The 27,273-nt window shown below is 35.4% G+C and overlaps 2 protein-coding genes across 2 annotated transcripts; one reads left to right on the top strand and one right to left on the bottom strand.

Moving 5' to 3' along the window:
• Positions 1 to 2,104: 2,104 nt before the first annotated feature.
• Positions 2,105 to 10,789, top strand: mRpL9 (mitochondrial ribosomal protein L9). The gene is made up of 5 exons (XM_089641390.1): positions 2,105 to 2,315; positions 4,815 to 4,974; positions 7,346 to 7,524; positions 8,327 to 8,527; positions 9,691 to 10,789. Exons 1-5 carry the CDS (start codon positions 2,241 to 2,243, stop codon positions 9,877 to 9,879), a joined length of 804 nt encoding a protein of 267 aa, XP_089497516.1. The 5' UTR covers positions 2,105 to 2,240; the 3' UTR covers positions 9,880 to 10,789.
• A 1,653-nt stretch (positions 10,790 to 12,442) lies between these two features.
• Positions 12,443 to 15,927, bottom strand: LOC149416536 (uncharacterized). The gene is made up of 2 exons (XM_089641268.1): positions 15,777 to 15,927; positions 12,443 to 14,720 (listed from the first exon to the last, which is right to left on the bottom strand). The coding sequence occupies exons 1-2, from the start codon at positions 15,924 to 15,926 to the stop codon at positions 12,531 to 12,533; spliced, it is 2,340 nt and encodes a 779-aa protein (XP_089497394.1). The 5' UTR covers position 15,927; the 3' UTR covers positions 12,443 to 12,530.
• Positions 15,928 to 27,273: the final 11,346 nt, after the last annotated feature.

Raw genomic sequence — 27,273 nt, 5'->3', positions numbered from 1 at the left:
TTGACCCGTAATAAATCTTTCTCCAATCCTATCTTCTGTTCCTCGTCGTCACTTGGATCATTTATCTCACCCAGCGGTTTACTTTCTAACTGTTCTGTCTTCAAACAGCTATCCCTGAGGGCTTGTTTTCTAAATGGCCAAATGTGACTCTTTTTGAATCCGTACGCAATACTGCTCTTAGAAAAGGCTGTGATATATGAAGAACTGATTAGAGAGGTGAGATCGTGCAGAAGACTCGGCCCGCCAGAATGAATTTCTTTCTTGTTAGACTCAAATATTGTTGTGAATGAATCCATTATATCGGAGTTCAAGGGTTGCTTAGACTTAGCCCAGTTGGGGGGAAATGATATCAATCTGATTCCATTATCCACGCAGTAAGCTGTTATATCCATTGTGCACGTACACTGACTCACTACATTATCCAGTAAGAGTATAATTGGGTTGTCTTTGGAGCACTTGGAGTGGTTTTGGAGATGTTTTAACAGCGGAATGACGTGGTCGACAGTCAGGATTCCACTGGAGGGGAGGTTTGTCATGCCAAGTGAGCCCGGGGGAGTGTAGGGGAGCAGGGAGGGGTCCATCGTGTTGAGGGGGAACACAAAGGTGGGAGGAATCAGGTCAGCCGCTGCGCTCGCTACGGCGCACATGGTCATCGATAAACTCTGAGCTTCCACCTGCTCCTCATTCTGGTCGGGCACGTCCAGAGAAATCTCAATTTCGCATAAATTATAAATTCTGCTAGCTGTTATTCTATCAGCTTGCAAGGCGCGCTCGAAAATATTGCAGAAGAAATCAGCTTCGAGTAGTGCAGGAGTCAGACTGTTGAGGTTTGACTTGACTACAGAGAAGTTATTACTGACACGATTTAAGAAGTTCGTCAGCCAATCCCGACCCGCACTGTTTTCTGTCTCCCAGTTGGCCGGGACTTGGCGGTCCAAGCTCCTGGCGTACACATAGGACAGCATCCGCATCTGGGTGTAAGAAATGCCGTAATTCATGTTTGAGTAATTTACAAAATAGCGGGACAAGATAGCTTCTTCATCGGGAGTAAAGACGCGTCTCTTGTAAGGGCCAGTATCCTTCTCTTCCGACAGGGCATATTCCTTAACTTTGACGATTCGGTAATACAATGTAGAAGTATTGATGGAATATTTCTTAGCCGCAGCCCGTAGCGTCTTCTTCTTATTCATAACTTCGTGTACTGCCTTCTTCACGTCTTCCTGTGAGAGTTCTTTCAACTTCTTTTTTTTATACTTCCTCACCATGGTGAAACTTCAATTTTTCAAAAATGGGAATGGAAAAGGAAAACAGGAAAGTTGTTTCTAACAGAGAATAATTCGTGTGATAAGAGTGTTAACTGAGGTTGTCACAACATTTATCTAATAAAAAACTTGTTCGACACAATATTATTATCAACATAAATAAACCACATAAATTATTAGCAGAGTTTGTAGACAACGTAGACGTAAAAATTGTACAAACAAATGTCAAAATCATTAACATTGCCAGTTGCTAGAGAAAAATATATGTTTCACACGCGGAAAAATTCTACGCCATGTCAGCCTAGCCGGACCTGAAAATCCAACCATTAATCCATAAATCAACATTAACATAAAAGAACTAAAGTAATCCTCCGCAATGAGTAGGCAATTAAGTATAGAAAAAATAAATAAATATTAAGAATATATAAATAAATCCTCTCTGAAGTTACAGTATAGTTTTAAGTTTCATTTCACCCCACCATAATAAAATCATTTCAAGTAATGTTTCAAAGGAAAATCCAAATTTGCCTTTATGCTAGAGTCATTAAACTGATTGTTTAGGAACTTCGTCATTGAATAATAAGTCCAAGTCCAATGATAATCATTTTCTAGGTATAAATAGTGGGCAACACAATGATTTGTATTTGATTGATAAAGTAAAGTATTTTTAAGAAATTTGAATAAATGAATGAGAATTTTCTAACCAAAAGTATTATGATATTTTAATTTTATGTGGCTCCTACTTTGTAATTTTTAGCACATTGGCAAGTCAGATATAATTAATTGTCGTTGGTAGTATGGTGATTGGTTTATTTATGATAGTATGTGAGTTGTCTATGGTTATTATCATTTATCTCTGGTTAGTATTTTAGGTTATGTCAGCTGTCATTTGCGGCGATCTGAATATTTTCTTCTACATATTAAAACGATAAACAAGTACATTTTCTCAAATAACTATCAGATAAAAATTAGTACATAATGTTCAGAAACCTAAATTTTTCTCATCCTGTCAAAAGCTTGGTAAATCAAGGCCTTGGATCGCAACAAACCAGAGTGAGTGGAAGAAGGCGATGTTCCTTCTTATTTATACAAAACCTTATGTTAATCGTTATTTTTTACGTAAAATGTTTCAATAGGAGATCAGCTATAACATTCTACATGGAAGTATACGTTTTAAACTACACAACACGAAACATAGGTTGTTTTAACCACTTAATACTCGTTTTTTTTTAACAAAAATAAAACTAAAAACATCAGGTTATTTTATTTTTTATTTAAAGAGTTAACATAATTTAAAATTGACCAGTTAAAAAAAAAAACAAAACAGAATAATAAAAAATGTAAAAAAACTTAACCATATTCAATAAAATATAGCAAGACTCACTATAATAAAAAATAAAAACAATAAAAAATCTGGGTAAATTCGGTTTAGGGGAGTCACTCGAATAACCGAAATTGAACTTGATTAAGACTAATTTAGGGCTGGGGAATCCGAATCTGTAAGAATTAGGTGGGGGTCGGCACTATTAACTGAGTTATAGGGTCTTGAAATTTCGTATGCGATACATGGAAACCATGTTTTATTTATCAACTATGAATTAAAAAAGTATCAAATTAACAACTATTTTATATTTTTAACATTTCAGCAGTGCCAACCAAAAAATAAAAAGTGTTGCCATACCTGGTAAAATTTCGATCGCGCTGGCCTCGCTTATTATGAATATTTTTTAGATAAAACCTTTAGATTCACCTTAATTACTATATGACACAACTTTTTGCATTCAGGGCGGTGGAAAATATTGCAATAAAAATTTCAATTACGTAATTCAACATTCTGATAATTTAATAACATTTCAACAAGATTATAATAATAAAGATGCAAAAGTCGGTCATTTTGAATAAATGTAGGATAAGGAAAGATTTTTTAAATATTTATGTTGAGGGATCGGTAGGATTTATAGGCCCTGTTAGGAGTTCTACCAAGCCGAACCCTCTGATATGAAAATATCTGGAGTCAGTGAATTATTTTCCCATTTGATCTCTTGTGAGTTGACGTGTTGTTCTTGTATTGTTTTGTATTTATTTTGCTTATATAATGCACTTGTTGCACAATGTTGATTGACTAGATGATCATTTGTGGAAAAGTGTGTGGAAGGGTTTAGTTTTTCCTATGGGGAAGATTTAACCCGGACATAAAATCGGAATTTATAATAATAAAATTAAAATTTTGATTTTGTGTGGTATATTTCGAAACACGGCTCCAAACAGAGACCAACTTAACAATTTGCACACCAATAATGACTCTCCCTTTAGAAATGTTTTCCTGAGTTATCTCGCTTGGAACAGCAGACCACACATCTTTTTGTAGGTCTAATCGTAAATATATAAATCATATTCAATAATAGTAAAAAATGCAATACGAAAATTGTAATCAATGTAAATATATAAATAATAGCAAAAGTCGTAAAAAATTCAATGAATCAGTAATTATTGAAATATAATGCTTACAAAATATTTTTGTGAAGTTTTCAATAAGTTGAAACAGTGGAAAAGATTTGCACAAACCTCTAGGTACGAGCGTCCAGTGGCGAGCGCAGTTCGTTTGTTTATATGCCGTCTGCGAACACCGCTCGTTCAAAAGCATTAAGTGGTTAATGTCCACCCTAGTATTTAAAATTTTAATAATATTATGGATCACATTAACTCTTGACAGGCTAAGATGCCAAACAAAACTGTAACCAAGAGTGTCTTCTGACGACCCCATGCATTTTTCTGTCTTATGGACTTTTACTTCAGAAATCCCAATTATTCCAGTCAATTATTAATGGTAACTTATGTATTTGCGTAGAAATACGTAAAATAATAAAATGATATGTCAAGTATGCTAATATAAGGACGATAGTAATTTTGGGTACTACCTCTCCCCCACTTGGCTGCGGGATACATAGACGAAGGGTTCGTTTTCTTTGTGAAAACTTTGTATAAACAACTGTTAATTGATTAACTTGACGTGTTTCGGGAATCGACCGGGATACCATGTAGTCTAAAATTAAACTAGTAGTTCTGTAAACACTAGACCTGGCGTCCAAAAACTTACGTTTCTAATTTTCAATATTCTCTTATTTAATAAATGAAAACCAATTTTTTTTATGGAATCATAAGATTGTAAGTAGGTACTTAAAATACCTACCTACTTAACACGACGATTCAATGATCAATCGTGTTTGAAAAATAATACTTACTGAACCATTAACCCGCTGTGTGCTGATGCAAAATTTACCATCTTTTACCAGATCGTAAACAAACAAATTTACAGAAAGACGAAATGCAAAATGCTTCAGTAGTCTGAGTTAAAACAAAACTTCACTACGCTAAGTCAATTACACGTATACATCTACAAAATACAAACTGTTCTCACGGAAAAAGACACAGAGTCGCAACCTAATCTTTTTTAAATGTTCTGTGCCTTCTCCTGTTTCATTTATTATTATTTTCAATAATTTTTATCAAAATACTTATTTTATGTAAATCAACAGTGCATATTTTTTTCAGAACACATTCATATTAAAGCGAAGAAATCCACCGGAACTGACCAAGAAGGGCTCTTTCCCAGAGAAGATGAAACACAGACACTTTATCTACGATATGATAGATGAGAATTTCACCAAGCCCCAGAAGAACGTCAGTATCCTGCTGAGGCAGTATGTTGCCGGTGAGAACTTTGCTTACAGCGTGACACACTTCATTTGTGATCGGCGGTGCTGCATCGTCCTTTAGATACCTACAAAGTTAAGTGTGTCAAACAGTACCCATAAATAGTGGCACGACGCGATGACGGGGCTGGAGCGGATCTTCTTCCCCATGTCCTGTTGGGTCAGGGACCCATCCTTTGTTTATACATTACACTATATACATCAAAGCGTTTTTTATAACACCATATCGCTCGCCATGCAATCCCATACAGATCTGTCACACCTGACAGATGATGTGTTATAAGTGAGGGCGTGGTGACGATGATATGCCGGGATCTGGTAGTCATATGTTATTTGAAAATGATGCAACCACTTATCAGTTTAGATAATAATACCCCCTTGGTGGTCAGATCAATTTAGGGAGCGCCGTGATCACAAAGCTGTCAAGGTGACAGATCCCTTAGAAAGAAATGACATTCTGTGGCAGCTCCCTTATTGATCTGACCCCCTTTCCTGCCGTAGATAAGCATGGATGCGTACAGAGTAATGTGTTTCTGGCTTTAATATGAGGGGTTTATAAACTCACTTTTTGGTTCTTCTAGAGAAGATGTACTCGGATATTTAGTAAAAAAAATCTTGTATGGGTGATTTAAAAATAGGTAACTTTTCTGTTTCAACACTCTTTTTAGTTACGGCTATCGTAAAATACAGTATTTTATATAAAACATTGCATGGTTTTGTTGCGTAGAGAAAAATCTAGATTAACTAATTAATAATAAACCGCTCGACCTACTTAGTACCTACTCCCGAATTATGTACCTGCAGTCCAAATCGCATCGTAAACAAAGCAACCTACGTACTGCAAGCACCTACTTGTCTATTGACAACAATAATATCGCAAGTCCGTCTTTCACATTACGAGAACTCGCCAGAAGGTTCGAGTCTACGGCCTAGGCATAATTGCCACGCCGTCGAAACTTCGGGAAAGGGCCAGACCGAGCGAGTGGTCTCGATTTAGTTGCCATTTAACTACCTGCTGTCGCCACCGGCCGAACAATATAAATAAGCCCGACGCAGCGAGCATATTATTAGTGTTCAGTATTTACTATGGTCGGCTGCACCTACCTATTGTACTACGACCCAGTTTCGCGAACGTTCCATAGTATTTGTGCATAAATAAACGTGAAGTATTTTGATTGTAAATCAGCTTTCAACTAATCAATAAACGCTATACCTTGAGTTGGAGAGATCTTTCATTTATACACCACGATAACCACAGTTTAATATATTTATTTTCACGAACAGAATAAAAAAAAACAAATACTTTGAGTGAATTACAGTAAAAATTAGAAACACTGAAGTGTTTTAAATTCCTTTAGGTGGTTCTTTATATTATTTACTCTGATATTACGGAAGGATTTTTAGTAAAAATGTCTGTAATAGACGCAGGTAGCAAGGCAGCGAAGGCATCTTCAAACGTTTTACTTAAAGCTGCAGTATGTATTTCATATAATTATTATTTTTTTAAATCTTAGAATTGAAGAAGTAAATATAGAAGTTAAATTATTTGTAATATTTCTTGTTCTAGAGTGATAAAAAGTGACATTTAGAGCTTTATTTTAGTGCCCGTCCAAACATTTTATTTTACGAGTGTTCTGGAAAAATGTAATGAAAATTAATTGTTTTTGTGTTTTATTTGTAGAACTCCATTTATTATTTTATAATTCAAAATTAATAACGTTGTTATTAACCACTCGTAGATGATTTTTAAAAATTAAAGTGAGTTTATTTTGAGCTTCCCGCTATCAGTTAATATGTATAGTCGCTAGCTTGATTAAACTTCTATGGAATACCAAAAGATGTTTCTAATATTCATCTCATCGAGTATTCTACATTTAAAAAAAAACATATACGTGAAGTCTCTGTGTAAATGTTTTAAATTGCTTTCTAAAAATTGAACATCAATTTACGTGACTAAGTTAAAAATTGCCTTTGAAATGTTTGTGACTATAAACATTTCCAGTAGACTGCACAAATAATAATATATAATACTGCCCCAAATAAGTACAAGCTAGGGTAATTTCGTTAACTTCTTCAGAATTCACGCATTTATAAATTCTACAATTTTAATTTTTTTTTCTATAAAACCTGAAAATATGAGGTAAATGGTGAAATAAAGGCACATTCATTGGCTTTAAACCAAAAATCAGTTTATATGTTTTATTATTAAAGTTTTTCGGATTTTTGGAAGAATCTAAAAACGTACTCCTGAAAATCTATCGCTCTGCAATTTATTTTTATTTTTGTGTGGTTAGGCTTCACGGAGAAGACTTATTCATATGATTTGCGATGAAAATGTAAGTTTTTTTCTAATGTACATATTTTGTCCAGGCTTGGGTAATGCGGGCGACGTGGTAGAGATGAAGCCGCGGAAGGCGTACCTGGAGTTCCTGCTGCCGGGGCGCGCCATGTACTGCTCTCCGGAGAATCTCACCAAGTACAAGGTGGACTCCGCCACTCCCAGAGAACTCATACCCACCAAGGCCTTCAGCTCCACCTTCGTCGAGAGGGTGAGATTACTTTTTCCATTTGTGAGCCTCAACAAGTGAAACTATGAACGTAAATATAGATAGCACCGTCGGACATCGGTTTCTTTACCTCATACCCAAATTTGGGTAGCACCGCTAATGCCCTTGAGCGATAGCTACCCAGATTTGGGTACCTGAAGGTAGGTGATTTTATGAATTCATTTTGAACTTCCCGCAATCAGCTATTATGATTAGTTGTTGTCATATACCAGAAGATGTCACTAATGTTTCTCTCATGGAATATTCCAGATAATTTTTTGTATGTGTATTCTGCGTGTAGACGCCATTTTAAATTATTTTCTAAAAATTAATCTTTACATGTTAATTTTTTTTTATTATCTATAGACATTTCCTAGTCAAACTAAACTTCCTAACCTAAAAAGTCCCGGACAGAGTATTAGTGCGATTATGTATGAATTGAAGTTAAATCTAGGGTGAGGGGAAATTGCCAGGCAGCCATCTTGTATGTCAAACTTTAAAGATGATTTTTTTACAAATTTCTATAAAATGAACTATTTGTATTGTTAATGCAATTATTAACGGCTTATGATTTGTTTGGGGTATTTGATGAGACAGGGAATGTATGTCATTACAAAATTAAGTAGATTTTGTCTTTTTTCATACATCTTCCCCCTCATCCCGCGGCTTCAAATTTTTCTCGAATAGTTCCGTCCAACGCTTATTAGGTCCATGAGAAATGGTAATTCTGGTAACTATTTTGAAAAGCAGTTAAGTTTAGACTGTTGTAGAATAAATTCTTGATGGTGTGATTTTGTGAATTCAGACCCTGGACCTCCTTTCGCGCTACACCCTCTTCATCAGCATGAATATCAAGGAGCCGTGGGTGCTGGAGCTGTGGCACGTGCGGTGCTCGCTGCGCAAGGGGGGCTGGGAGGTGCCTGACCACGCCATCACCATGCCCCCCGGGGAGATTCGGGGGCCCGATCTCAGCCTCAATCATAAGGAATTTCTCATAAAAATTACGGTGAGAATAATTAATCGCCTTTTTTTCATCTTATAATTTTTTTATTGTTTAGCTATTTTTCTATTGCACAATTAGTCCATTGATTTAGTACCATCGTATAAGAATATTTTTTGTCCAAATGTTGTATTCGTAGTTGCTAGTTGGATATTTTTTTGACCCTAAGATCTAGTGTTAATATATTTGTTATTATTTCCTGTTTTTTGTATTCATTATTATTTAATGAGGTGGCAGCATTCTGCTGATGCGCTCATAACTGATTTCACAATAAGTTTAACAGTAATTGAGTTGTTTTAAATTTTAAAAAGTTAATCCTTTCTTCTCTCCAAACACAAATCTAAACAAGTTTTAAATTGGTATGATTTGAGATTTTCATGGCCAAAAGTATTATAATGATTTGTTTTTGGGGTATTATGCCGTGTTGCGCCTTAGCCAACGTTTCGGACAGCATTGCAGTGTCCATCATCAGGGCAGATGTGTAATCTTGGACACTGTAATCAGATGTACAGATGATTACACATCTGCCCTGATGATGTACACTGCAATGCTGTCCGAAACGTTGGCTAAAGAAGGAGGTAGCGCAACACGACATAATACCCCAAAAACAAATCACTATAAAAGTTTTAAATTGGTTTATATTACATAGTAGCATTGATGACATGTTGTGGAAGTTTGTTCTAAGCGTCCACTACTGTATTTGCAAGGAAGTGTTTCATTAATTTAATAGGTGTTTTATTAATGTCTGTGTCCAGGGAGATTTATATTTTTGTTGATTTTGATGATTTCTTGGATGTCAGGGCAACTATAACGTCCAGATAAAATTTTGATAATCTCAGTCAAGTCACCCCTTTCTCTTCTTTCTTTTTTACATTGGTAATCTTAGTTCCTTGAGTCTATCTTCACATTTATGAATGTAAAGAAGTACCACTTTGGAATTTAGAATTTTATAGTTGTTTCATTGACACAATGTTTAGGTTGTTTTAGATTTTTACTTCACTGTAGACTTTTTACTATGCTCTGCGTCCTCACTATGGATACTGCAAGTCTGTCCGAAACTTTGACTAAAGAAATCGGAAGCGCAACACGAATTATTGCCCCAAGTTAGAATCTTAATCTCATTTCTGTAGTACAATGACTGTAATAAGTTGTGTTTGTGGTTTTTTCAGATAAATAAAACAGAATCCATCAATGTGAGGACGCGGATCTACCACTGGGGCAACGGCAGCGAACGCCAGCAACGGGAAGAGAACTTCTTTAAGATGGAGAAGGAGGCCCTGTTCCCTGAGCAGGCCGAAGAGCTCAGCAGGATGCCCCTCTACCCCCTGGATCCCCCGCAGACCACCGCCACACACTAATCTGTTCATGCTGGCCTGCCGCTGAGAGTTCCGTTGTTATCTCTCTTTTTAACACATGCCCCTTTCATGAGATAGAGGGAGAGGCACTGAACAGATCCCTTGAAGAGTGTTCTATACTGAATAGAAAGAAAACTGATGTCGCCAGTTTACATTAAAAAACTTTTGACTCCTAGGCCCCAGACAGAAGGAAGTGAAAATTGTACTTAAGGCTCATGAGACACACCCACAATAATAATAATTGGATAATTTTTATAGAACCGTTTTTGTGAAAATTCATCTCCAAGGATACTACAAATATTACTTCCTATTTTGGTCTTTATGTACAAACAGATACAGAAACATACTTACAGTTTAGCGTATTACTCTAGAAATTTATTCAAATGCTACTAAAGTTTTTAATTGCTACGGCAACACCGAGCTACTCACTTTGGCAACCCACATTTGAGAGACTTTAGTTACGGCAACAGTTGTGGACATAAAAATCCATTACGGAGTTGCCCAAACAAGCGACGTGACCCATTTGGAATTCGTGTATATGAATTTCGGAATAGTTTCCAACTGTCGCCGCAACTAAAGGCTCGTCTGCGGGCGGCCTTTGGCTTTGAAATATTACATTCTTCTCATTCAAAGGAAGAAAATTTTGACACATTATGGTTAGCGATCGCTCATCACATTTTGCAAACGTGCCATAATATGTTTTGTCTCTACAGTGGGGAGGGGCTACAGAGGATCTATCAGTGGTATACCTTTAATAATAGTTTGTAGTGGTAGTTTGATTACCCCATTTTACTTTATGATACTAATGTTGTTGTAGACATGTGATTTATTGTAAATTATGGAGAATACGTGTGTAATAATGGACTTGTATAGTTTTTATAGTACATCTGAATAAATGTGCGAAATATTGTTATTTGCATTGTGTTTTATTTTTACATCATTTCTATTTTTTTTTATGATGTACATACATACATTTTGTTGACTAGAATATTACATATAACAAGAGATAAATATTTTTTATTTTACTATAATTAGTGTATAAATATAAACTATATAATATTATTTGACGTCCACCCTGCAGTTGAATCAATCAAACGCAGAATCAATCAAATCAGATTATGTACGAATAAAACTCACTATAAACCTAAACTCATTGTTGGATTTCGAAATCAGAATATGTTTGGTTCCTACCAGCATGTCATTTATTCACAGTACTTACTTTTCCTAACCAGCACTAATTAGCTTGAAACTTTGTATATATTTGAAAAATGGAATAGATAATGTGAAAACCGAGTTCTTTTGTTTTGAGCATGAAAAAAGAAAAGGATTGTCGAGAGTGGTTTATTTATGGGGTTGTCTTCAGAGCTTGATTGTTGTTTTTGTTGTTCATTGTGAAGAAAGTATTGTTTATTCATAATTCGTGTTTATTAAATTATTGTTTACGGTCCATTTCAAGTTTATCTGAATATTTATAATAATTCATATGCAACAGTTTTGTATGTAACTGTAACACTCACCACTGTGTTGAACCACTGTAAGTGGGATAGTCGACATTGAAAAGTTTTCCTAAAATCTTTGTACAATTTGTATGAAGTTTATTTCCCACAAACTACAAAACAATTAACTACAAAAAGTTTTGGTAAACTTGTGGAATTCCGCTGCATGCAAAGGCTATTTAAAAAAACAACACTTGTTTTCAACTTATATATCTAATGGAGTCGGCTATTTATGTAGGGGTAAGTAAACATGCACAAAATAGGTTTTTAGGGTTTAGTTTAGGTGATTATAATAATTTGTGCGTATTTCCTAACCTTCGATTGAGAAAAAATGGAACTTTTAAAACATCTTTTACCATCTACTACCACATAAATAGTTATTTCTTGTAGTAATTAACACATTGTCATCGGGACACGGCCTTTGCCGTTTTTCGCGGACTGTCGGTCAACTGCGGGACACGGCAAATGCCGTTTTTGTCGACTGTCGGTTTTAGGCGGGAAACGGCATTACACGGGTTTGTTATCAGCGTGAAATACTATGATTCATAAGTGGAATGGGCTCTTCAATTAGGCGAGACAACCGCAAAAGACTCTTTTTTTCTTTTTTTGATAAGAAGCAATTAAACATATGAGTTATTGAGTGTGCGCCTTCGACCTTAGGCGGCACTGTTCAATTTACGCGATCAGATTTCACACATCCAGCGATTGTAAAATTGCGGGCATGGCAAATATATATTATTATTTATTATATAACTATATGATATGAATAAACATGTTATCTTTTACTTGGAATTTTCAAATATTGAATATTGAATGCTATTTACTGAATTAATATCAGGTTTTTATATTCAGCTTTGAAATGTGATGAAATTGTGATGTAATCAAAGCAATTATATTTTTGATGATCAAATGTCATATATGATTTCTTTGAAAATTTCAATTGAAAATATTATTTGGTTTAGAAATTGTGTCAATTTTATATTAATTTAATGAATCCAGGCAATTGCCTTGGAAAATAAAAGGGTTAAAACATTTTTTTTATTTGTTGAGACTGATAAATTAATTTAATATCCCTACGAAATAAATATTTACCTTTGTTTCATGTAACATGATGTGATGTCAAACCACAATGTTGTTGCTTTCTATGAAAAAAAATCTTTACTGAGCTACTGAAAAATCAAAATCACTCTCTTGTTTACTGGCTTCCTCTATTTTGGACACATCGGGTTCTGTATCAGACTCTAATATCTTCAACGGCTGAGCTGCGGGAGTTTGTTCCTCGGTGTGTGGCTGTGGATCTCCTGTGATGGTTTCATCATAATACTGAGAGGTATCCTGTCCTAGATTCTGTTCGTACTGGTTGGGCTCGGTCCCATCGTCTGTCTGTCCGAGATTTGTATCTTCGGAAGTTTCGGCATTCGGATAAACAGCGCCTTCTGTTTCTTGGGATTGATCTAGCGTTATTTCGCTTCCTTGGATATGGTCTCCTTCATATGTCATTTCAGCTGCTACTTGACTTTCTTCATGTCCTTGTGTTCCATCATATATCTGCTGTACGTTGCTATCATCTACTTGAGATCCTTCCTGTGGGTATTCTGCGGGATAGTTGTTTGACCCGTCTTCCGCATAGTTTGGATCAACTTCTCGATATGAGTTTGTTGCCTTGCTGATTTCACCTTCAGCGTAATATTGTTCTGTTGCTGGAATTTGACCTTCTGCGTAATGTTGTTCTGTTGCTGGAATTTGACCTTCTGCGTAATATTGTTCTGTTGGTGGAATTTGACCTTCTTCGTAATGTTCTGCTGTTGAAATTTGACTTTCTGCGTAATATTCTTCTGTAGCTGCAATTTGATCTTCTGCAGCTGGATCAACATAGTTAGGATCATAAGGATACTGCTGCTCTGCATCTTCTACATAAGCATTTTGATCATAATATTGTTGGTTTGCATCATACTCTGCTGGGGCTTCTTGGGTGATGTTTTCCGTGTATTGTCCTTCACCTTCCTGAGTTTGATATCCTTCAGCATATTGATGATTTGGATCATATTCAGCGGGTTGTTCTTCAGGATTGGTTGCATATTGTTCTACATTGTAATCTGCCTGGCTTGGATTATATTCTGCTTGTTGCTCTCCTTCCGTGACATATTGCTCAGGATTATATACTTCTGGATATACTTGTTGCTGTTCTTCTCTGTATTCCCCTCCTTGTTCTGTTGCCTCGTATCCCTCATCATAATTGGTCTTTGATTCTATCGTAGCCAGACTTGTTTCAAATTTTTCTTTGTTTATATGTTCGTTTGATACATGCAGTGCATTTGGCTCATTTTCAATGAGCTGATCATCTAGCTCAACAGTTTTATCAGGCGGAACATCACTTCTCTCTGTTGAATCAAAAGACTTCGCACTGCTTGTTGTCTGACTTATTTCGTGATCCTGTATCGCAATTTGTTCTTTTTCTTCTTCCAAATTGGAAGTTTCTGGATCGTTGACTAATTCCTCCTGTTTGACTTCTTTTCCTAATGGCGCAATCACTTGTTCTACAATCTTTGCTGTGTCTCCTTTGTCTGTGTGTGGAGAGATAATTTTGACTCTGTCCTTTTTAGTATCACTTATTTCTTTTGAATATTTCTCTTCTGCTGTTGCAATTCCTTTCAAAGGTTCTGGAATGAGTTTCTCTTTTATTAAAAGTTCTAGTGGATTTAATGTTTCTTTCATGTTCTTTTCAGTGGAATCGTCTTTATCTTTGTAATATTTCTCATTGCAAATGTCACTTCTACCACTTCTTCCGCTTCCTTCTGTATCGTCCAAATCGTCATTTGAACTTTGAACTTCTGCAGTCTGTTTTAGATGAATCGCATTTCCATTTAGTATTTTAGGCTCTCCCCTTTCATAGTCATTGTAATATTTTGGTGATGGTTTCGTCAGTCTTTCCCCATCTCCGTTCTGAGGGTTCTTATCTCTGTTATAATAATAAGCTTCTGGGGGATAACTTTCATGGGAGTTTCTTTGTTTTGGATGAGGATCTCTGCGCCTTTCATTATCGTTAGTTTTTCTTTCATCCGGCAAGGGGTAAAGAACATCTCCTTGAGTTTTTGGTACTAATACAAATCTTCTTGAAATCTCTTCAATGGCATCATCCAGAGTTATTGGTTTGTGTGTGTAGATGGGATTGGGTTCATTGTATATTCTTTCATATCGGTAATTAGAATATTGCAGAGGATTGTGGCTGTAGTCGTGAGGGGAATTGGCAAAATTTATTGGAACTCTTTCAGTGAGTATTCTGCCACTGTGTGAATATAATTCACTGACTGAAGGACGGGGGCTGTTGACTTGATTCTTGTAAATGCTCTGGAATAGAAAAATTATTATTAGTTAATGTATCCAAATCTGTTATTTTGATTTAAAAAATCATTGTTCAGTGAAACCCAAATATGAAGTTCTCATAGAAGAAGTGTTCATGCTCAGAGGAAGAAAGTATTGGAGTAGGACGGGAAAGCCTGAGGACTGGAGGCAATGCTGGGGGATCGGAGCCAGTAGAGAACTTTATGGAGGATGCCAAATTCCTCCTTGGGATGTACTATTTTTTATTATTTTTTATTTATTTATTAACATTCAAACCTGCTAAACTACTTATGTAGTTTGTCAGACTAGACATAAACATTAGTGGATCGTGGTTATTCTCAATGGGGGTTCACTCAAAGTTTAGACAAGAAAAATAAATTTTTGATTTCCGTTCGCGTAAAAATCTTTTAAATTTATTACTATATTTGGAAATGCATTAATACATAAATTTTGTGCCTCTAAATAATCTTTTCTTATTTTTACTGTATTTTGCTTTCATCTGAGACGCAGACAAATATGATCTCCCCCCATGTTACCTAGCAAAAATATTTTCTAACTCGACCAAAAAAAAATCTATTAATCCTACAACTGATATTTAAAACCATGATGAAAGAGAAAGGGGCCTTTTTGGCCCGGAGCTCTGTATGCCAATATTTCAAAAGTCAAAAGTAAATATGATGTTATTTGAAAGTGACATCTGACGAATTTTATAAATATTTGAATGTCGCGTGGACATTGTAGATGGTAAATGCTAGTGGAAGGTGTGCCGTGCCAAATTTGAATATTTTGGTGCGAGATATGAAAATTTTGGCTACGATACAGAATATTGGTCACATGAAATATTCCATAAGAATTATCTGTCTATAGGTGCATTCTGGATTCCGCTCCTATGATAAGATTTTCTCACAGGCGGGAGGATTTATGAGTAAAGAATTTAAACTGCGCGCTATTCAAAATGTTGTAATATTATATTTCACGTTTTTTGCCATTATTTGGGAGTTCACTGCACACATGCACCTTAGAGAAAACCGCCACTGGACATAAGTAATGTGTGCTAGCCACCTTCAGAGACTTGATCCTATCCGTCTTGGCTTGCAGGAAGGCCGCCTTCTTCTCCACATTCTCCAGCTTGGCGAGCAACTTCACATTCCTCTCCCGCCTCTTCTTGTGGTCGGTCTGTAACACTTGGTATTGCTTTTTGGCCGCCGACATTCGGTTATTGGCTGAAAGGTTAAAAGTATGCTTTTGTACAAACTACACATAGGTAAAAATACTATCTAATACAGATTAATATTGGCAGCCTCTGTGGTCGACGGGTAAAGTCGATTGACTAACAATCCGGATTGTTAATTGTTAATTGTTTCAAATCCCAACATACCCAAGTAAATTCTATTTGATTAAGTTGAGTCATTTCGCAATTTATTAATTTAAAATAATACATAGAACAGTTGGTATTTGGTTTTGTACGGTATTCACTTAAGGCGATGACATACGTAGTAATGCAAAATAATGTGTTTTGTGTTTGAAAATTTCGTCGCCTAGAAATGTTTCAGATGCTTTAATTAAATACTGCGAGTAGAATACATCTTGGCCTTTGAAATAATCGAGTATTTTTTAGATAAGTCTTTTTATAAGCCCAGAAAAAAATAATGTATAGGCCTATGAAAACTGCTTTAAAGTTCAAAATCTCCTACTTAGGAACCCATTTTCGGTTATGATTTTATTGCATAATGTGGCAAATTAAGTTATTTATAAAATGATCGAAAAAAAAATAATTATTTATGCCTGAACAGCCATAAAATAAAATAAAAGGCACTTTTTGGCCATGTTTTTTTCTTGCATAAATCAAAACAGGCAGATGGTGTTAAGCGGGAATTTAAACCTTATCGCCATCTACGTAAGGGTTATTATTGATAGCGGCTCAATTTAAAATATTACACGACGTAGTGCATCGCCTTAACAAAAAAAGAATATCCGAAAAGCTGTTCTCCCTACAGCTTAATTTTTTCGTCTCTGTGTATGTCCAAATAGGTGTGCAGAGATCGACATTTCTTATTTTTGCAATTAGTTCTCCCTTTGGCCACCTACAAAGATATGTTTGTCAAGCTGTATAAATCTACTACGGCAGGTACCCAACCCACATTACGTACCGAAACTATATTATCCACCATATCTTTACAACCTTTATTCTTCATAAAACTTTTTGAATTTGAACCATTTTTGGGGAAAATGGGTTAGAATGGCAACATTATTTTTTATTATTATTGCAACATTATTATTACATTATGTTAAAACCAAAAACACAATATTATAGGTATATGTATTACCACAAGTCTCGTCATAACATGATACCTTAGTGAAGTTATAATCATATATGTAATATTCTTATTATTGCAAAAACTCATGTAAAAAGCATAAAGATAGGTACTTTACATTGATAATTACAGAGAGAACTTTGCAAAAGTATTTAATTATCGCTTTGCGTTTTGTAGTAGTTTACTGCATAATAAAATAAACCAAAAATTTTGCTTCCTATTTGTTAGAAAGTTTTCGCATTTTCTCCTACAAAATATATTTATCACATCACGGCAGTTGAGGCAAAATTAATGGACATTTCAGGGAACGCAATGATCACAATGTTTCATGTCGAGAATGTGCGGAATATAATCCGACTAATAATGGCAGCATTCGTTAAAAGTTTTGAAATTAAAATGAACAATGGATTGCTAAATTTCCTACATTGCAAGGGGCGGCTTTCCTTAGGGCCGGTATTTCATTTGCTTTTTAAGCTCGGCTTGAAAGATATTAATTTACTATCCGGTAGGTTTCCTGACAACCCAATCTGACTTATATTCCTGAGTGTGGATACTGAAATACTGAAAAATTGACTCGCTAAAACTGGCGGGGATATTTTTAATTGGTGACCGGATAAATCAACAAAATGATAATTCATCACATTTTTAAAAAGTTATATATCATGGAAAGTGATAAAACCAAAACTTTTTTAACTGGGTTAAGTAGGTTAGGTTAGGTTAAAAAAAAATTTTTTTCATCGTTTTTAATGACTTTATATCACTTTTTAAATGTACGTTGAATAATCACTGTGTTGAGTTATCATGGAACCTTTTAATTCACTTTTTTTGCGTGAATGTGCTCTGACGTCATTAGTCCCGGTGATAACATACATACGACGTTAAAAAATATTTTTCTTGTTAAATCTATTCTGATGCTTTCGAATTTACGATACAATTTTTGTTTGGTTCCTAGGTGTAGATACTACACCAAGAACTCCAACATATAACACGTTTATCCCACAGAATACAGATGAACAGAAGAAATACGATGTGGGCGATTTTCGTGATATATTTATTTTCGTGATGTTATATTTCCAATACATGTACGTGTAAGAGAAACAGAGTGCATGTTAAATGGGCTAGACCCTAGCCCTGTTGATGCAGATATATGCATCTGCCTCTAATATATGTTCCTGCATTCCTCCACCCAATTACTTGTTACCCAATTACCTGTCCATGTCTGAAAGTGTGGAGTACATACCTACATCAATGATATTACAAAAATTGTACATTACCAGTATCTTCACGGTCTGTGCCGTGCTAAACTAAGTTCTCCCTCAGTGTGCATAATATCGAATCCATTAGGGAAACTTGCAGTGATTACCACCCGTGTTGTCCCTCTGGGCCATAATATCAACTTGGAATAAGACGTGCATCAGAATACCAGGGGTAATTCAGAATCCCTTTCCAATTCTAACTGTTAACCAGCTATCCCAAATGGTTGTTTAAATTTAAAAAGTTAAAATTATTGATTACAGTCCACTTTATGAACAGATCCAAAAATTACTGATTCGCAGACAATATTTGCGAATACAAGCCCACTAGAGCTTGAACCAAAATGTATGCAAGTCAGTAGCGACATTGGATTCCATTCAAATCTACATGGAAGGCATTTTGTGTGTGTTTTTTTACTCAATACGTTTAGCTAAAAGTCGTTTATTTCGTTTTTAAAATCAATAATACATATATGCATTATCAAATTATTAAAAGTACACATTTTGGGTTTGATCAGACTTGACTCTTTGATAATCTTCAAATATTCCACATTATTTGTGCAAATAATAATAATACCCTGTGTTCATCATGGCCCTCTATTCATTTCGCTGTGCTGAGACCGGATTGGTTAATTTAAAGCAGAGGTTCCCTAACTTTTTTGCCCCCTAGACCACTTACCAATTTTTTTTTTCTGTAGACCCCCTGCCTGCCGAATATTGAATTTTCCTAAAACTACTAACGTCCCATGTGATAATCATTTTTTTTTCTTTTCCTGCCCTTCCCTTCAAAAAAAATTCCCTTCCATTGCCTGCCCTGTAACCGGGTGGCGATATTGTTCCTCTGTTTTTGCATTGTGTAGACAGGGGCGCCCTTGTGAGGTATTACACCAAATGAAAATGGAGCAGGATAAGCAACGAGAATTTCTTTCTGTATCTGGCCCTACAGAACTGCCCCTTAAGTTCTTTGTTAGCGCTTATTCCGATCAGTTCTTCTTGTCATATGATATCCGATTCTTCAACATTCCATTTCCACAGTCAAAATGTCCTCAAACTTAGTTTTGAAGTCTGTGTGAATTACATCTAAATGTTGAACGTCATTATTACCCTGGAAATTTTCAAAGACAAGTTGGGGAACTAGGAAAATTCGCGGCTTCCAATGAGCAATGTTTTGGTTCAATATATTAATTCTGACGAGAAAAGGAACGTAGACTCTATTTATATACCTCAATAAATAACTTTACGATATATAAACATACAAATATCAAATAAGTAATTTCTCAGTCTATTATTAGTATTACGTAAACTGTGGTATTTGTGTTGGGTGTATTGTGTCATTTACGGAACTCCTAAATATTGAGTGGTAAATGGGGGTCCGATTGTATGTACCCCCATTTGAATCTCGTGGACCCCCAATTTTTTTTCTCGCTGACATAGACCGCCAGCAAGCCGATATCGACCCCTGGGGGTACATATAGACCACTATGGGAACCTCTGATTTAAAGCTTAATCACTGCCAACACGCACTGGAAAAACAATAAAGTCCTCGGGGAAAATTCAAAGCCTTAATGTTGTTTACCTACTTCTAATCTGTGCGATCAACCATCTTCGGTCATTAAGCTAACCACACCAGATAGTAACATTTATAGGGAGAAATTAAGTTGTTTACTTTAGTGTGGTTTTTCGTAAATCCAGGACCGTAGGGATATAGTTCAGAATTGTGTACAATAATTTTAATTGCATATTTGTTTTTAGTTAATTGTGGTCGAAGTTTGAAGGTTAATTTAAATGCGTATTAATGAAAAAGGCCGATTTGCACCCTACGGGACAAACAATCGATTTTAAACTTGCAGAAAATTACGATAAATTGTCGTGATTAGATGATTAAAGTTGCATTTTTGAAATCATATTTTTGTCTAAAACTGGAGGTGTGAAATAATTGTTTATAACCAACTATAATAGTTCATAGACTTTATAATACTATAATAAAAAGTACTTCATACCCTGGTAGCCAGGATAACATGATAAAGAACTTTTATTTATTATACTTGGAGCAGGTTGATGAGTTTGTGTATTTAGGAAGTATGTTCTAGAGAGATGGGAAGGCTGACAGAGATATTGAAAGAAGGGTAAATGCAGGTAAATCCATCAATAAAGGGCTAAACGCAGTTGGCGTTAGCAAAAAATTGTCCAAAGAAGCGAATTTAGCAGTCCACAATGGAGTGCTGGTACCTACCCTGATGTATGGAAGTGAGACATGGAACTGGCAGAGAAAGGATGAAAGTAGACTGAATCCTGTAGAAATGAGATCCCCGAGGCGTATGTGTAGTAAAAGCATGCAATGATCGTATGAGAAATATGGAGATCCGCAAATAGTGCAAGGCTGATGTAAGCGTAATGAGTAAGATTAAAAAAGGGACGCTTAGATGGTTTGGGCATGTAGAGCGAATGAACGAAGAAAGGAGTGTAAGGAGAATATATGATGCGAATGCGAATGGTAGCAGAAGTTGGGGACGCCCAAGGAAGACATACCATCGGAAGACATCAAGTGAATCAGCCATGTCAAGAGTCTGAATAATAGCAGAGTATGTATGAGACAATGTATGAATGTAAATGTGGCAAGTTTGTGCCAAGACCGAGTTGTTTGGCGTTCCGTCCGCTCTGCCTACCCTTCCGGGGAAACGGCGTGATGGTTAGTTAGTTTATCAAAAAGCGAATAGGTTAAATTATTATTATGTAGGCACCGAGAAAAATAATCAAATTAAAAATGTCCTTGTCAAGTCTATAAAAAATGGATCCCCTAAATCCCACTAATCCTAAATAAATCTTATTTCTTAACTATTAATAATTGCTTTAGGTAGGTACGAGAATATTGTACTCGTATATTATAATTGCTTTAGGTAGGTACGAGAATATTGTACTCGTATATTATAATATAATATTTTCTTAGATTTTGAAAATAATTCCAGCTAAAATGTCTTGTCTTTTGAATGTGGCTATAACTTTGTGGTTATCGATTATAAATAAATTAAACAATTTTACTTTGTTTAACACTATTTTTTTGTATACGCCGACTGATTTCGTAACAACCGTTCCTTGTCTGAGAAATCCCTCAATAATAATGTGTCCAATATCAATAAACAAAAAATATTAACTCACTCATATTAAAACACTCACTGAAACATTAAGTATTTTTACAATCTACATGCCAACTTGTTCAACTGACAACTTTGAGGAATATTCTAACTGCCTTGCCTCCCTACAAGCAATAATTGACGATAAAAATTACATTAACACAATTATTATTGGAGATTTCAACGCTAATCCCGACTCACTCTTTGGATTGGAGCTAATCTCTTTCTGTCAAGAATTTGAATACGTATGTGCCGACATCGAATTATTACCTGCGGATTCTTACACCTATATCAGTGACGCACACAGCTCTACCAGGTGGTTAGACCATTGTCTGGTAACGAAAAATATTTTGAAGCAAATTGTTGATATGAAAATATATTACGATATTGATTGGACAGATCACCGGCCTCTCGAGCTGATCTTACAAACAGATGGAATAGCAACAACGGAAGTGTTTACATCTGAGTTGAGGGATCCAGCACTATGGAATCCGAATAATATACTCGATATCGGAAAATATAACTCTTACTCGCAAACCTATCTCGTCAAAATCAAGTCAAATAAAACATTTACTGAGGATGGTGGCAACCCTACACACGCCAAAATAAAATACCTATACGGCAGTATAGTAAATGCTCTACGTAGCAGTGCCATTTCTGTGTTTACTAAGCGTACTATCCAAAAACATAAGCAAGTATGTGGGTGGAATGAATTTGTAGCGGATAAATACGATGAATCCAGACAAGCGATGCTCACTTGGATAACTGACGGGAGACCAGGCGAGGGTCCTGTCGCAGAGGATAGAAGGGCAAAGCGTGGTGCCTTTAAAACAGCACTAAAACAATGCCAAAATAACTCGACTCAACTCCAGATGGACAAAATAGCAGGGGATCTAGATAATCGTGACTTCAAAAAATTTTGGAACAAGTCAAATAAACTGTTAAACATGCGTTGTAAAATCTCGTGCAACATACACGGAGAGACGAATCCAGAAGTAATTGCAAACATTTTTAAAGAACATTTTGCAACTACCACACCGACTATTGACTCAAGTGAATCACATTTAACGGCTTATGATGATATCGATCTCACCATCACAACTAACATGATAAAATCGGCCATTAGTAATATGAAATCTGGAACGTCTGCAGGGCATGATGGTTTAAGCACCGAACACGTCAAACATGCAGGGGCAGCGATTATGGGACTTCTGGCAACACTGTTCACCGACATCATAAAGAGTGGCTATCTACCCAAAGACATGACAAAGACAATTATTATACCGATAATAAAATCCAAACTGGCAGACATAACTTTACAGGAAAACTACAGACCGATATCCATCGCCACGGCCATCGCTAGAATATTTGAACGAGTTCTCTTAGATCAAGTCGGATACCATATGACAACGAAAGATAATCAGATGGGTTTCAAGAGAGAATGCTCTACTGACTCAGCTATATTTTGCGTAAAAAGAACGTTAGAATACTACAGGAAGAAGAAAACAACAACTTATGCATGCTTTCTGGACCTTAGTAAGGCATTCGACAGAGTTTCCCACCCCTTATTATGGAAAAAACTAAAGGAAAGAGGGATACCATGGAAAGTGGTAAAAATTCTCGAATCATGGCACCGTCAGCAAGAAAACCTTGTAAAGTGGAAAGACGGATTCTCAGAACCCTATTTCTTGAAAAGCGGGGTCAGACAGGGAGGATGTATGTCCCCAGTACTGTTTAATCTATACATGGACGAATTAACCCACAGATTAAACAATGCTGGAGTGGGCTGCCACATTGGAGGTCTATGTGTTAATAATATGAGCTACGCAGATGACATGGTTCTGATGGCACCGTCAATACGGGGATTGAGAATTCTCCTGAAAATCTGTGAAGAATTTGCTCACGAAACCAACATGATCTATAATGCGAAAAAAACAGCACTGTTGGTCATAAAACACGGGGAAGGCCCAAAAAACATTCCCCCCGTCTTTTTGAATGGTGAGATTCTGAAAACAGTAGAAACCACAAAATATCTAGGACATGTCATCAACAACAAGTTAACGGATGATGAAGATATTGACAGGCAGAGGCGTGTACTGAGTATTAAATGTAACATGCTCAGTAGAAGATTTGGGCTCTGTAGTCCACGAGTGAAAAGGACGCTCTTCTTAGCCTTTTGCACCACCCTGTACACATGCGAGCTCTGGGCTAATTTCAAGAAAAGAACAATGGAAAGGCTTCGGGTGCAATATAACAACGCTTACAGATTGATGTTCGGACTCCCCAGGCACTGCAGTGCCTCCTCGATGTTTACAGAAGGGCGAGTTCCAGGATTTGCAGCTCTGTTAAGAACCAGGATTGCAGGACTGAGGGGAAGGATAAACCATTCCAGAAACACTCTTATGATAGAATCCCGTCTGACTTCAGGATCGAGCATTGAAGACCATTGGAGAAAGATACTTGCTCCCACAATCTTAGATCCGATGGATTCCCGTGCTTCTCTGGTTTAATTTCATGTTTAATTTAATTTTTAATCTTTTTATTTTTATTTTTATTTATTTTACTATATGTAAATACTATATGTACTTATATCCTCTATGGGATGTGTGGGATTGCACTAACCTCCCCACATCCTGGAATAAAGAATTTATTATTATTATTATTATTATTAAAAATACCCATATTAAATATTAAACATATTAAATATTATATTAATATTAAATATTAAATATTATACATATTAAAAATAAATTACAATAACGAGATACACGGACACGGGACGAGAAATTCTAAGCAAATTAGATTGCCAACAAGAAAAAAAACAAGCACCCAAAAATCTCTGATGTACCAGGCCGTTCAACTCTATAACAAAATCCCGAAGGAAATTGCTGTGATATAAAATATTAATAAGTTCAAAAATGAATTAAGAAAATATGTCTATCTCAATTATTAATGTTTCTTTTTTTGTGACTTTATTGAAATATTTAAAGAAAGATTATGTTTGCCAAACAATGTACATGTTTATATGTTTATAAAACTATTAGCACACACGAAGATGTGAGCTAACTTAAGATTAATAAATAAATAAATAAATAAAATAAATAAACCCCCACTTTAACACATAGTAATGTATTACGTTCACCCATTGTTTTGCCCTGAGGAAGGAATGCATTTAGCACTTTCTCAGTACCCATTGTTACATTATTTAATTTAATTTAAATAATTTCTTTAATAAATACAAATAGTTATTTAACGCCACTGGTAATAATACATAACATAAATTCCTTCCATGTAGATTTGAATGGAAATCAATGTCGCCACCGACTGACCACCTTTTGGTTCTAGCCCATTTAGCACGCGCTCTTTCTCTCTGAACAATTGACGTTGTATTTCGCTATCCCATTTGATCGAAATGAAAATTTCATAATGATGATGAAACAGAGTTCTTAAAATTTAAACAAAGAATGGTCAGACTTTTGGAACACGAAACACGCCCACATTGCATTTCTTGTGTTATTATTTATTCCATGGTGCATTTAAAAGCATTCCAAAAGAAACACACATATATGTAATTTACGTAAAACTATGCCAAATAGGTACCTACATTCTAACAAACAACATTACGTAACAAGAATAACATTGATTTATGAAAAGCAACCATACCTTAGCATTTCTCTTTAAAATGATTGACCTTGTTAAAAGTCATAACATGGAATCTGCAGCTATCGATCGGAACGAATCACATCATACTAACAATATTTATAACATCCATTATACTTAACAGATTAATGATAATAGATTAATAACAATTTGTTAACAACTAGTTACAATGGAAATCGATTGATTTGTTTGAAATAACTGATATTATAACTTGACTGTTTGAGGGTAGTTTTGTGTTGTTGGCGTGGTGCTCGTAGCAGGGGTAGTTAACGACTAAACCTACCCCTATCGTTTGATAAACAAACTGGGTTACTAACATCATTCTGTCAGCTGTGCTTCGATTAGTTGATGGGGGAAGGGGTGGTAAATGCGCGGCCCGCTGACGGCCCCTTGTGTGAGAACTTGCTCGGAACGTAAATTATAACTTTGCAGAATATAATGCTCACGTGTGCTGGAAAATGTTGTTTAACCGGGTTATATATGAAATGTATAGCATTTATCGACCAACTTTAGATGGTTAACATAGTTTAAGTAGGGTGTTAACGAAATGAAGGGCTTATATTTATTTATTCTTCTTTTAGATTGACGCTCATAAAATAAATTTCATTGCCTTATTGCCTACGAACTATCTTAAATTTTTTTTAAGATAGTTCGTAGGCAAGGTTTTTATAAGTTATTTTTAATTTTACCAGAGATCAAATGGGAAAATAATTCACCGACTCCAGATATTTTCATATCAGAGGGTTCGGCTCGGTAGAACTCCTAACTGGACCTATAAATCCTACTGATCCCTCAATATAATTATTCAAAAAATCTTTAGTAATCCTACATGTATTTAAAATGATTGATTTTTGCATTTTTATATATAAATTCTTTGACAGATCTAATACGCCTAAATTTTGAATGAGAGATCTAGGTAATGCCAGTAGCCGAAATAACAAATGATAATATTTTTATAGTCTGAGTATGCCAAATTCTTTTATTTCCTAAATCTGTGTATTTTATACAATTTGTAAGTATATAATATGTAAATTATTTTTGCGTGCTTTATTTTATTCTTATATTTTTGTGAATACCGCAGAAGAGTCGCAACTACCTTGAGCCAGCGTGACTATGACATCACTGATTAAGGGTATGTTGAGAGGCTATCGGGAGTACGGAGAAAAGGAGATGAAAAACTTTCTTTAAGGGAAATTTTGTAATTAAATTATATAACCCTAGAAATTTTTTCAATGTGATAAATCTTAGTAAATAATATTATCACACAAGAATAATCTATGTTTAAAATTTCAAAAAAAGAAATTCGTTTCATAATCATTATGAAATTTTGATATACGATGTCAGGCAGTATAAGACTGGAAATAATGCTACGATGTAGCACTGACGAGTTGGATCAATGCTCCTCGTACGCAGCGCGTGGCACTACAGATCTTCATTCATCCACCTACATATTGCCGCAAGCGACCGACTTATTCAGTGGCGACATTGGTTTCCATGCAAATTTATATGGAAGGCATTATATCTATCTATTCAGTCTCAGTATATATCAACACATTTTTGGTACTTTGATTACCAATAGGGTATTTCACTGTCTTTTTACACCGAAAAAATTACAAAAATGAAGGTATTTTTATGTTAACGATTAAATTTTCTATATAAAATAAGCCATTTCCAATTTGCCGTTTAAACAATACGTTTGTTTTTATTCGTGATTTTGGTGGTGTTGACGGCTTACTAGGCGTTTTCTATGTCATTATTACTTTGTGGCCAGTTGGAACCGTTTCGGAATGTGCGGATTTTAAAATCAATAATCAATAAGGAAAATATATTAATCTTTCTATTCAAGTTCTGTTATTATATCATTATTGGCCAGTTGTTTCACAAACCTGAAATAATGTCAGAACATGAATACCAACTTTGAAATTTGATGAATTGTTCAAATTTTGTGAAACAACTCGTCCTAAGTCTTCCACACATTTTTAACGATATTCATAGTTTGTGAAAACTCCATCGATCAATTTTTTTTTTGCATATGCGCTAATGGAGTAATTATTATTAGTTTAGTTTAGTAAAAAGGCGTTTGCCAAAATTTGTTTTGATTGACTTTTATGCTTTATTTATTTTTAAGCAACATCATTTTGAACACCTGTCTAAATGAACGATTTCGTGCGCAACTCTAATATGATATTTTTGTCTATAA

The sequence above is a fragment of the Hesperophylax consimilis genome, chromosome 16 (genome assembly GCF_061612785.1).
Source record: "Hesperophylax consimilis isolate HC1 chromosome 16, BYU_Hcon_1.0, whole genome shotgun sequence".
NCBI classification, from domain to species: domain Eukaryota; kingdom Metazoa; phylum Arthropoda; class Insecta; order Trichoptera; family Limnephilidae; genus Hesperophylax; species Hesperophylax consimilis.
Note: the sequence above shows the minus strand (reverse complement) of the source record. Positions and strands in the feature narration are given on the sequence as shown.

What these genes read in the sequence shown, in the direction of transcription:
- mRpL9 (XM_089641390.1), top strand. Translation starts at nt 2,241, where the DNA reads ATGTTCAGAAACCTAAATTTTTCTCATCCTGTCAAAAGCTTGGTAAAT. An exon ending in TTGGATCGCAACAAACCAGA is followed by an intron (nt 2,316 to 4,814) that starts GTGAGTGGAAGA and finishes TATTTTTTTCAG; the next exon opens with AACACATTCATATTAAAGCG. An exon ending in GCTGAGGCAGTATGTTGCCG is followed by an intron (nt 4,975 to 7,345) that starts GTGAGAACTTTG and finishes TATTTTGTCCAG; the next exon opens with GCTTGGGTAATGCGGGCGAC.
- LOC149416536 (XM_089641268.1), bottom strand. Translation starts at nt 15,926, where the DNA reads ATGTCGGCGGCCAAAAAGCAATACCAAGTGTTACAGACCGACCACAAG. An exon ending in ATAGGATCAAGTCTCTGAAG is followed by an intron (nt 14,721 to 15,776) that starts GTGGCTAGCACA and finishes TTTCTATTCCAG; the next exon opens with AGCATTTACAAGAATCAAGT.